This window comes from Marmota monax, unplaced genomic scaffold (assembly GCF_021218885.2).
Source record: "Marmota monax isolate L192 unplaced genomic scaffold, Marmota_monax_Labrador192_F-V1.1 WCK01_AAM20220418_F8-fsc00122, whole genome shotgun sequence".
In the NCBI taxonomy this organism is placed as follows: domain Eukaryota; kingdom Metazoa; phylum Chordata; class Mammalia; order Rodentia; family Sciuridae; genus Marmota; species Marmota monax.
Genome location: NW_026695223.1, coordinates 3,995,506 through 4,007,652, shown reverse-complemented (window position 1 = coordinate 4,007,652; position 12,147 = coordinate 3,995,506). Strand labels below are relative to the sequence as shown.

The 12,147-nt window shown below is 48.2% G+C and overlaps 1 protein-coding gene across 1 annotated transcript in view; it reads right to left on the bottom strand.

Moving 5' to 3' along the window:
* Tbxas1 (thromboxane A synthase 1) overlaps nt 1-12,147 on the bottom strand; it is a 217,743-nt gene that overhangs the window by 176,002 nt on the left and 29,594 nt on the right. Inside the window, exon 2 of the mRNA XM_046434075.2 lies at nt 6,502-6,624. Coding sequence (XP_046290031.1) covers nt 6,502-6,581 — 80 coding nt within the window. The 5' untranslated portion in view covers nt 6,582-6,624. The remainder of the gene's footprint in view (nt 1-6,501; nt 6,625-12,147) is intronic.

Below are 12,147 nucleotides of genomic sequence, written 5' to 3'. Positions count from 1 at the left end.
ACTGCTCATTCCTTTGGTTTGGAGCTCTGTACCTTCCTGTATCCCAATGACTCTTAAGTTTGGTCTCTTGATGTTATCCCATATTTCTTGGATGTTCTGCTCATGGTTTCTTAACAGTCTTGCTGAGCTGTCTATGTTCTTTTCCAGTTGAAATACTTTGTCTTCATTGTCTGATGTTCTATCTTCTAAGTGTTCTACTCTGTTGGTAGTATTCTCCATTGAGTTTTTAAGTTGGTTTATTGCTTCCTGCATTTCTAGGATTTCTGATTGCTTGTTTTTTATAACCTCTATCTCCCTGTATAGTTGATCCTTTGCTTCCTGGATTTGTTTGCGTAATTCGTTGTCGAAGTGATCTTTCATTGTCTGATTTTGCTGTTTAATGTCTTCCTTGATACTCCAGATCATCTGAAGCATGTATATCCTGAATTCTTTATCTGACATTCCATCTGCTGCAGCTGTTACCTCTTCTAAAGTTGCGTTGACCTGCATTGCTTGTGGTCCTTTCTTTCCTTGTCTTTTCATACTGCTTGCGTATCTTTCCTGCAGGTGCGGGCGGCGGCTCTGCTCTCTCCTTATTCCAATTGGGGTGTCGTGGCTACCACGCCGGCAGGTCACTGGGCCTGTTCTGGGAGCTGGTGGTGGCTCTGTTCTGCCCCTACTCCAATTGGGGTGACGTGTCTGTCGTACCAGCAGGCCACTGGGCCTGTCCTGCTGGTCGGTCGCAGATCTGCCCACCTTTCGGGCACGAGTGGAGGCTCTGCTTTGCCCCTACTCCAATTGGGGTGTCGTGACTACCCCGCCTGCAGGATGCTGGGTCTGTTCCTGGCAAGGGAGGCGACTCTGCTCTGTCACTACTCCAGTTAGGGTGGTGTTTGTACCCCGCCGGCAGGCTCCTGGGCCTGATCCGCCGGTCTGTTGCAGGTCTGCCTACCTTGAAGGCGCGGGCGGCGGATCTGCCCTGCCCCTCCTACCACGCCTGCGGACCCCTGGGCCTGATCTGCAGGTTGATCACTGGTCTGCTCACCCTGCGGGCACGGGTGGCGGTTCCGCTCCACCCCCACTCCAATTGGGGTCACGTGACCACCACACCGGCAGGGCCTGATCCGGGCGTGGGATAAGGATCTGCTCTGCCCCTACTCGAGTTGGGGTGACGTGTGTACCACACTGGCAGGCCACTGGGCCTGACCCGCCAGGCTGTCACAGGTCTGTTTACCTTGCAAGCGCGAAGGGCGGCTCTGCCCTGCCCCTCCTACCACGCCCATGTACTACTGGGTCGTGGGTCTGCCCACCTGGCGGGTGTGGGTGGCGGCTCCGCTCCGCCCCCTCTCCAATTGGGGTCACGCGGTCACCACGCTGGCGAGCCGCTGGGCCTGCTCCGGGGGCTGGCGGCGGCCCGGCTCCTTCCCTCTGGCTCGAGGACAAATTGAGGAGACTCGGGTGACTGAGCCTCACCCCCCTTACCAGGAGACCAACTGCTTATGTCACCGCTGGTATTGATGAAGTTCTCTCCTCCACCGCTTTCTGCTGACATCAGATCTCTGCCATGTTGGTATCCTATGCGAATGGCAGCATTTCGTTCCCCTTGCCAGGCAACCCAAGCAATGGGTGAGTCCTGACCTGCCCTCAGCAGGACCCGGACCGAGACACAGTTTCCGCGGGCTCCTAGCCCCGGTCCAGGGAAGTTCCGGGAGCCGGAACTCGGCCGCTCCGTGCTCGGTGTAAGCTCCTATAAGTGTAGGCTCCAAGAAGCAGCCCCCGCGGGCTCAGTTCCGGGAGCCGGAATTCGGCCGCTTAGTGTTTGGTGTATGCTCTGATAGTAGCAGGGTCCAAGAAGCAGCCTCCGCGGGCTCCGCAGCCCTGAGCCAGGGCGGTTCCGGGACGGTTCCGGGAGCCGGAACTCGGCCGCTCTGTGCTCGGTGTAAGCTCCTATAAGTGTAAGCTCCAAGAAGCAGTCCCCGCGGGCTCAGTTCCGGGAGCTGGAATTCGGCTTCTTGGTGTTTCGTGTTTGCTCTGATATTAGCAGGGTCCAAGAAGCAGCCTCCGCAGGCTCCGCAGCCCGGAGCCAGGGCGGTTCCGGGACGGTTCCGGGAGCCGGGACTCGGCCGCCCCGCGCTCCGTGTTCACTCCGATAAGATCAGATTTTAAGAAGCCCCCAGGCGCTGAACCCTAGCAATCTGTCTGCAAGCCGCAGGCGAATTGCAGCCTGAAATTACCTGTTCTATGGCTGAATGAGCTGCGGTCAGTCAAAAACAGGTGTGGTGACGTCAGTTTACCAACATGGTGGCTGCTGGCCTCCTCTGTGGTCTGACCGGTGTGGAGAACCGAGATGGACCGCTTCCTTCCCCGTCTCGAACCCAGAATTCTGAATGTTAATTTTCATTCAGTAAAAAAGTCCAGGCCAGGGCTTAGGATGCCGCAGAGCATCAAATGTGTGACTTGCCTTAAATGGTTTCTGGGATGGTTAATTTGAGATGTCAACTTGACTGGATGGAGGGATAGCAAGGTAATGGTAAAGCATTAGTTCTGGGTGTGGCTCCGTGGGTGTTTCCAGAGGTATTATGGTTTGGATGTGAGGTGTCCCCCAAAAGCTCATGTGTGAGACAACGCAAGAAGGTTCGGAGGAAGCTGGGTGTGGTGGCACACACCTGTAATCCCAGAGGTTCCGGAGGCTGAGACCTTGTCTCTAAGTAAAATACAAAATAGGGCTGGGGATGTGGCTCATTGGTCAAGTGTCCCCAAGTTCAATCCCTGGTACCAATAATAATAATAATAATAATAATAATAAAGATTTGGAGGAGAAATGATTGGGTTATAGCCTTAACCTAATCAGTGAATTAATCCCCTAATGGGATTAACAGAGTGGTAACTGGAGGCAGGTCGGGTATGGCTGGAGGAAGTGGTTCATTGGGGGCGTGGCTTTGGGGTATATATTTTGTATCTGGAGAGTGGAGTCTCTCTCTGCTTCCTGATCACCATGTGAGCTGCTTCCCTCTGCCACACTCTTCTGCCCTGACGTTCAGCCTCACCTTGAGCCCCAAGGAATGGAGCTGGCCTTCTGTGGACTAAGACCTCTGAAACCATGAGTCCTTAAATACACTTTTCGTCCTCTACAGTTGTGCTGGTCGGGTCATTTAGTCACAGCAGCAAAAGAGGTGACTAAAACAAGAGGAGATTGGCATTCAAGTTGGTGGACCCAGTAAGGAAGATTCTCCTTCAAATGTGAGTGGGGACCACTATCCAATCAGCTGGGGGCCTGGATAGGAGGAAAGGCAAATAATCCTCTCACTCCTGGAGCTCAGATGTCATTTCCCTCCTGCCCTTGGACATCAGAACTCCAAGCTCTTTGGCCTTTGAACTCCAGGACTTGTATCAGTGCTGACCCTGACCCTCGCCACCAACAACCCAGTTGTCAGGCCTCTGGCTTTGCACCGATAGTTACAATATCCGCTCCCTGGTCCTGAGGCTTTCAGATTTGGATACTGCCAAACCACTGGGACTGCAGTTACAGAGAGCCTATCACAGGACTCCTCAGCCTCCATGATTATATGAGCCAATTCCCCTAGTAAATCCCCTTCATCCATCCATCTCTCTGTTCATCCATCCATCCACCCATTCTATTGGTTCTGTCTCTCTGGAGAACCCTGACTAATAGAACTGTTAATGGAAAAGTTAATCGCTTTCTCACAATTCATGAATTTGCATTCCATAGACACTATCAGCATGAGCCATTATAGTCATGGGCATGGAGACACCATGTCTGGGAACCAACTGAGAGGGCACAATTTTTTTCTACCCCAAATAAACACGAGTAAACTATTCATGCTTGCAAATGCTCTAGTTGCTTGGTCAGTTTGTCCAATCAAAAAGCATTTTGTTTTTATTGAGCCTGTTCCATCATGCAGCCAATCTCCCAAAGCCATCAGGAGTGGAGACAGAGGAGAAAAGAACGGTGCCAACAGAAAGGAGTCTTCAATTCTTTTTTCTTTTTCGCAGTACTGGGGATTGAGCCCAGTGCCTCACATGTGCTATCACTAAGCTATACCCCCATCCCTTTTTATTTTGAGCAAGGGTCTTGTTGAGTGGCCCAGGGTGGCCTTAAAGTTGTGACCTTCCTCCCTCAGCCTCCTGAACAGTGGGGATTTCAGCCATGTGCCACCTCAGCAGCTCAGTCCCTTAATAGTTCTCTGTCCACTAGATGTACCAGGAACTATACTGGGATTACAAAGAAAAATGGGATGTGGTCTCTGCCCTCAAGAAATTGTGGGATAGGAGAAAGATAGGGCATCAACAGATCTTTGTGGTGGGTGAGAGCTGTGGTGGAGTGGAAGAGGGCACCTTCCCCGTGCAGGCAGAGCTGATTTAAGGGAAGAGAAAGTGTTGACAAGATGTTGGTGGAGAGGAGGGATCCCTGGGAAGGGGGCGAGCCGCCCACGGGAGCTGCCTCAATGGCCTCTGGAGGGCCAATTGCTAAAATGTTTGGGAATCTTGCCAGTTGGTTGTTAAATGCAGTCCTTATTAAAAATTAAATTCTATAAGTTTATAATTAAGTGAATTCTATTAAAAATGGAGGTAATAAATAATAAAAATGTATCACTACCTATATTTCTGCCCTTGAAGGTTTCATTTATTAATTTTTTAGTTCTGTTGTCTCTCTATGGTAGAAATACTATCCAATGGTGATGACTCTACATCTCTTCCAACTCCATCTTCAGTGAAGTCATGTTAGTATTTGAGATTGATCACGATGAGAGAATTTACACCAGAGAACTCAACAAAAGCTGCAAATCACGGATTATTCCCCCATCGCAGAAGACCATTTAGCAGTGGACAGACAAAAGGCCATGCAAGACAAAAACAGGAGACCCCAGGCTGTGCAGAAAGTCAGGAGCAGAGTGCATCTGGAATCAGGGATAGATGAAGTGAAGAGAGACCACACTGATGACCTTTGAGTCCCCATCCAGGACCAGCAGCTCAGAGGACTTTAAGAGAGAAGTGAGTATCTGGGAGATGAGTCCCAGCTTCGATGTACTCAAGAACCATGCAGGAGACACGGCCTGTGAGAAAAGGTGGCTAGGGTGTATGTTCATCAGCTTTCTGCCACTGTGACAAACTACTGGAGAAAATCTACTTCAAGGAGGAAAGATTTATTTTGGCTCACATGTCAGAGATGTCAGTCCATGGTGAACTGGCTCCATTGTTTTAGGCTGGTGGTGAGGTGGAAAGCATCATGGCAGATGATGGTGGAAAGGGCATGGCAGAGGAGAGCTCTTCCCCCTCATGGCAGCTAGGAAAGGGGAAGAGGAGCCGGAAGGAGAAAGGAAGGAGCCAGGGACAAGAAACACCCACAGGTGACCTGCTTCCTTTAACCACGCCCCTCTGCCTACAGTTTCCCCACCTCCATTCAGCTCTCAACGGATGAATCCATTCTGAGGTTAGAGCCTTCATGATCCATTCACTTCCCCCAAGTCCTCCCCCACCTCTGGACATTGCTGCACTGGGGACCAGACCTTCAATATGAGACTTTGGAGTATGTTCCAAATGCAAACTATACCGGGTGGCTTTCAACATGGTGAGTTCCTGGGGTCTGCTCGGGGAGACCTTTGAGTGTAAATACCCTGCAGTTGGGTGGTTGAAGGCAGCCTCAGAATAAGCTAGGTGGAGTCCTGCACCGGGCACCAGGAGTGTGGATGGCAGCGGAAGCTTCAGAGCATGTGAGGTCAGCCAGGAGGCACCCACAGGGGAAGCGACAGGACGGAGCAAAGCAGAAATCAAGGTGCAGATGGGCAGAACAGGGAGAGGCCAGAGGAGCTGTGAGAGGGCGGAGCTTGAGAGACAAAGGGGAGGGTGTGCTGGGGAGCAGGAGAGGGAGAGGGATTCTCTTTAAAACTTTCTAAAACTGTTTCTGAAGTTGAGTAATAAAAACAATCGACAAGAAGTTGAATATGAGAAACTGATGTGACTCCATTTTTGAGAAACCAGCTTCTACCTTAAGGCTGTCCAGAGGGAGGGGGCATGACCCTTGTCCTTAGAAAAACCCACAGAAGCTCCTAGGCACATCCCCACCATGCCGAGTTGTTTAACAGGAGAGATCTGCAGCTGTTTAACAGGAGGGATCCAGGCTTTCCTGACTCAGTTGCTAGGTGAGGACCCATAGCAAACCCTAGCAACCACCAATCAGCATGAGACAGGGAAAATATCTGAAATGCCAAGTGACCCTCCCAGTAGTTTCGGTGATTGATAACATGATTAGGCCACTCTGCAGTTTAGCATGTACACTCTTGCAACCCCTCGCAGCCTAAACCAATCAATTCAAATGTATCCACCACTTGAACTCACCAATCACCCTTACCCAACTTGTTCCTGCTAGTGAATGTGCTGATCAATGTTAAGAGTTGCTTGATTTTCCCACGGTGTGAAATGGTTTGCTGTGTGATGTTGTGACGCATAGAGTATCCCCCCAAAATCCTATAAATCCTCACTGGACTAAGGGCTGGGACTCACTCTTCCTCGGGACCGCTGCATCGGGAAACGGTTGTGAGTCCAGGCTCGAGCTTGCAGCAAAGACTCTTGTGTGATTGCATCGGATTCGGCTCCTGGAGGTCTATTGGGGTCCCATGAATCTGGCTTTACAAATACAGGGAAGAAATAAACAGGAGTGAGAAAATACAATGAGGCAGGGATTAACTACTCCTATGGCTGGTTTGTATTAGTGATGGAAGAAAATCAGCACTGAGCCAAATAGGGTTTTGTTTTTGTTTTTAGTGAAAATAAATTAAGCAACCAATAGGGAAAGCTTAAACATTGGGACAGACAGGATGCCGGCTGGAGGGAGCACCAGAGGACATGGGAGAAGAGACGAAAGAACACGAACACCTTAGAGGGAGGGACATTCCATCTGGAGAGTTTAGAATTGTCCAGAGACAACCGCCATAAGGCAGCCAGTACAACAGCTGACGTGCACTGAGCCTTGACCTGGGACAGAGCAGCAATGGTTAAGACGATATAAACTTGGCCTTGACATTGAGGGTCCATGGGGGGAAGATGACACAAGGAACAACAAAATAATAACAAATACATGAAGGAATTGAAGATGGTGGGAAACGGGGATGGCATTATTTAAGAAAGTCCAGAAAGGCTTTTCTGAAGATACTGAAGCCAAGAGCAGAGAAGCCAGGACTGGCTGCTGGCCCAGAAGCAGAGGAGAGGGTGGGCGGTGGATGCCGCCTGCCTGGCAGAGGTGGGAGAACCCAGCATGGCCAGCTGAGCTGAGGTCCGGTGGAGGAAGGCTGAGGTTAGGCCATGTAGGACTCGGAGGCTGAGGCAGGGATATGGGATTTTATCCCAAGCGCCATGACAAACCTTTGGTGCAATGGCCTGATTGGGTTTACGTTTTTGAGGATTATTTCTGGGCCACTGTATGAAGAATGGGTTGGAGGGGGCGGGGAGGTCAGGGAGCAGAGAGTCGCCATCTCCACAAGGCGCGGGGTTGGCTTGAAGGAGCAGGTGACCATGGAGATGAAGAGTGGCAGGTGTGTTAATCTGGGGGCACAATCTGCAGGACCTGCTGCTGGGTGGTTTAAGGGAGAGAGGAAAATACAGGATGATCCTGACTGAGGACCCAGCGGGTGTGGGGAGGGGGCTGGTGGAAATCAGTGATGGGGATGGATGAGGAGCTGTGTAGGGTGGGCCGGGTCTGCACCACAGGAACAGGTGGGCCTTACAGATTCCAGGGCGGGAGCCACAGGAAGGCCAGCTGGAGGCAATCGCTCTAGGGCACGGGTGCTGCTGAGACAGATGATGAGAGGAACCCGGGCAGAGGAGAACCCGGGCCTAATTAAAAGGACAGCGAGAAGGGACTAAAAGAAATTTTGCAGAAAAATATGGCAGCACGTGGAGGTGAAGAGAGAAGCAGGTGACGATGGCAGCTCAGGGCGGCGGGAGGGAGGAGGCCAGTTCTGACAATGTCTCAACATGACACCGGGGCCCAGGGGCGCATCCAGCCCACACTGGTATTTACAGAATCAGAAGGAAGAGCTGCCGTCCAGCCTGGCCAGCGAATGGCCCACATCCTAGGTAAGTGAGAGCCACATTTACCTTTTCCATGTGGATTGATGATCTTCAAAAACGAGGACTACGGTCATATTCACTTGACATCTAAACTCCAGCTTAAACCAACTCGGCCTAACAGATCTTTCCTTGAAAACTGAGATGTGGGCTGGGGATGTGGCTCAAGCGGTAGCGCACTGGCCTGGCATGCACAGGGTACTGGGTTCGATCCTCAGCACCACATACAAATAAAATAAAGATGTTGTGTCCACCGAAAACTAAAAAATAAACATTAAAATTTAAAAAAAAAAAAAAAGAAAACTGAGATGTTTTCCTTCAGGTTTTAGTTGGGCTTCAGGGTCACCACTAGGAACAGGAATTATTGCTGGTGCCAAAGAACTTCACCTAAAACAGGACTACTAAGGTTTTGAAACAAACACCCACTTGGAGCTTTGATATATGAAAGGTCCAAAGTCACTGATCTCCTGCATAGAAAGTCCCTATTCTCACGTGTCTCAGAATTTACAGAGATGATGATTTTTCAGGGTCAGTGCCACGTGGTTGGCATTTTGCTTTCTGCTTTGGCCTTCCCGGGCACCTCAGAAGCCATATGGTAGGCGACTGATAATGTGGTTAAAGGAGCAAGACACCTGGCTTCCTGCATCCAGGCCTCGGGCTCCACCCACAAGGGCTCCCCAGGGTGCCTCCCTGGGTACAGATCTCCTGCTCCTCCACCACTGGCTTCCAGTCCCCATCTCTCTCCCCTTTAATACTTTTTTTTTCTTCTTGCCACCCCAATTTCTTTCTTTCCCTTCTGGTTTGCTTGTCTTCTTTGCACCATCCATCTTCCCGCCAGGGAGCTCAGAGATTCACAGCAGTCCTTGCTTGGATCTCATTGTCTGAGCAATGACTGCCCTCCCTGACTTCTGTCTGTTTAAAAAAAAAAATCTTGTCATCCAAGCTTCATTTCACAACTGCTTGGATTCTTGATAAAGGAAGATTTATTGTGTGTACACAATGGTGACCCCCAGGCTAAGTGCTCAGAATGCATATCATGAATGCAAGCATCTCTTTGTTTTATTTGGTTAACATTCCCTTTATAATTATTCTAGAAGGTAATAGGAGGAATTGAATGAATGCTTTGTGTGGCAGGTCAACAGTTGGGATCTGTGTGAGTCATGGCCCCCGGGGGAGTTTGAATTCTCTCTCCTTGTTTTGCGAGTGGACACTTCAGAATGACCAGTAATGCTTGCTACCCACAAGTCTTTGTTGATTGACTCCTCACCTGACTTCCATCTTTCCTCCTCACCCCATCTCTAGAGTTCATAAGAAGGTAAAGAGTTGGCGAGAGTTGTTTGTTTGGGATAGGAAAAGTTGACAGAGAGGAGGGGGAAACATTCTTTTTCTCACCTCATAATGAAGAACTTTCTAGCAACCAGGTTGGTCACTCCATGGTTAATTTACTTGTCAAGATAGACAGAATAATGGACTTTGGAATGACTCTGACCATGAATTCGGTCATTTTTAATAACCCAAAAAGACAGTATTATGTAAGGATCTACGTGGGACCAAATCCCTGCCTCAGAGTAGTCTGCCCTTGATATTCTGGTAGACTAGGTCCAGGATCCCACAGATACCAAAATCTGCAGATGTCCAAGTAACTTTTATAAAATGGCTTCGTATTTGCATAGAACACGAACATATCTTCCCATACATTTTAAATCACCTTTAGATTGCTTATAATACCTAAACCAATGCAAATGCTATACAAATCTTTGCTACCTGTATTGCCAAGGGGATTATGCCAAGAAGGTCTGCACATGTGTAGTACAGATGCAGCGTTTTCAGAATAATTTTGATCCTCCTTTGGTTGAATCTGTAGGTTGAATCTCCCCATGGACGGCTGACTATAATCAGTTCAGGTGTGACCACAGGGAGGGGTTCCTTGGATCAGTCACCCTGTTTTCAAAGTTGAGAACAAAAGGCTCTGTTACTCACTAAGCTGATTTTCTGTGGCTCCCAATATTCCTTTCATTCTAGGTAGATATGGCTTTTCCCCAATACTTTGGTTAAGAATATAAAAAACAGGCCAAGAAGAACAATCTCTTTTAAATGGCAGCCTGTCTAGGGAGGCCTTCTTTGTACTTAGGGTAAGACTCGCTAATTATATTTTAAATGCTTTTTTAAAAATGTTTTTTAGTTGTTGATGGACCTTTATTTTATTTATTTGTATGTGGTGCTGAGAATCGAACCCAGTGCCTCACACATGCTAGGCAAGCGCTCTACCACTGAGCCACAACCCCAGTTTCTTTAGATTGTATAAATCTTTCACTTTTTACTAACTATATTTTAATGGATTTTTTTTTCATGTTGAAATTGATAAAGTAAATGTTGAGTCTTTCCTTGACATTAGGATTGGACTGAGTCTAACTTACTGATTCAGTTAGTTCATTTTAAAATTCTGGACATTGTGTCAATATGATGCTGAGTAGCAAGTTTCACTGAGATTAACAACAATGGAAAGAACCTTGGGAAAGCTAAAATATGTGTATTTCATTAATATGCTGCATATTCTTTGCTCCTGTATCATTAGAACCTATAGCCAAATTCTCTATTTTTAAGTTAGACACTTTTTTTTTTTAAGAGTAGTCTTAGGTTTTTGGAAAAATGGACAGAAAACAAGGTTCCCACAAACCCCCTCATCCCCCTTCCCCTCTCCAGCTTCTCTGATCATTAACATCTGCATTAGCCTTGTACATTTGCTAGATGAACCAACATTGATACATTGTTATTAACTGAAGCCTGTGATTTAGATGAGGGCACACTGGGTCCTTCATTCTGAGTTTTGACAGATGCATAGTGACATGTATCACTACAACAAGAAGACAGAATAGTTTCACTGCCCTGCAAATCCTCTGTGCTCCACCAGTTCATTCCTTCCACTCTGTACTGCCCCAACCCTTCCCCTGGCAACCACTGACCTCAAGGTCTCCGATGTCTGGCCTTTCCCTGAATGTCATATAGTCCCAAACCAGGCAGTAGGAGCCTTTCAGATGGGCTTCTTTTTTCCCTTTTAACAGTATGCATTTGTGTTCCTTCCATGTCTCTGTGTGGCTTGATATCTCATTTAGTTTTTGTCCCTAAATGATATTCTATCACGTGGATGGGCCATAGTTTGTTTATCGTTTTAAAAAAATGACCTCAGTGTTCCACACTCTACCAGGTTCTAAAAGGCATATGAACATTTTCTAAAATGGCTTTATCCTCAAGGTTAGTCCTAATTAGGAAGATAGTATTTAGATAAAATAATATAAAAGTACATTTTAAAGCATTGAACTATAATGGTGTGTACCAAACAACTGTGATCTAGAAAATCAATGTTTTCAGGGGAACACAAGTCACCCAACATTGGACACATATGTTTAGTGTCTGTGTGCTGGGGCCCAGGGGGTTCCTCACCTTCTCAGAGGGCTGTTACACTCCTCTTCTGAATATCAGCAAACACTGGAGGTGGAGAGAGAGAACATCTCTGGGTGAATTTATAGCTGGAGGGCAGCTCAGGGAGGAGGATGGGTTTGGCCTGGGAACTGAAGGGTGGGGGCAGGACCCATGATACACCCAGGAGCAAACAGCCCCGGGACGTGAAACAGGGATGGAGACTAGATTTATTTTGAGTGGGGCAGAAATGGGAAGTAAGGTGGCTAGGAAAGGAAGTCCTTCAAAGACCAGGAGATAACTTTATCTGGGATTAGAAACCACAAATTATCTTGTTCCTTCCAGACAGAAAATGTCTTAAATGTCTTATGCCAACTGTTCATGTGCATGCGCGTTCACACCAATTGATTATTTTCTTTCAGCAATACAGCCTCTAGGCTCTCTTTGCCCTATGAAAGGGCTTTGGGTTAGCAGGTTGATGTGAAGCCATGGACCCTGATGAAGAAGAAGACAGGAGAGGGGCAGAAGGAGGAGGGATGATGGTTTCCTGCTGTCATCAGATGGTCTCAGCCCTTGGCTCTGCAAAGCCTGGCTCGTTTCACCTCTGTTTTCGTGGTTGACAAAGCTCTTCAAACTACAAAGCCCTGTGCAAATGCCCCCTAGTAT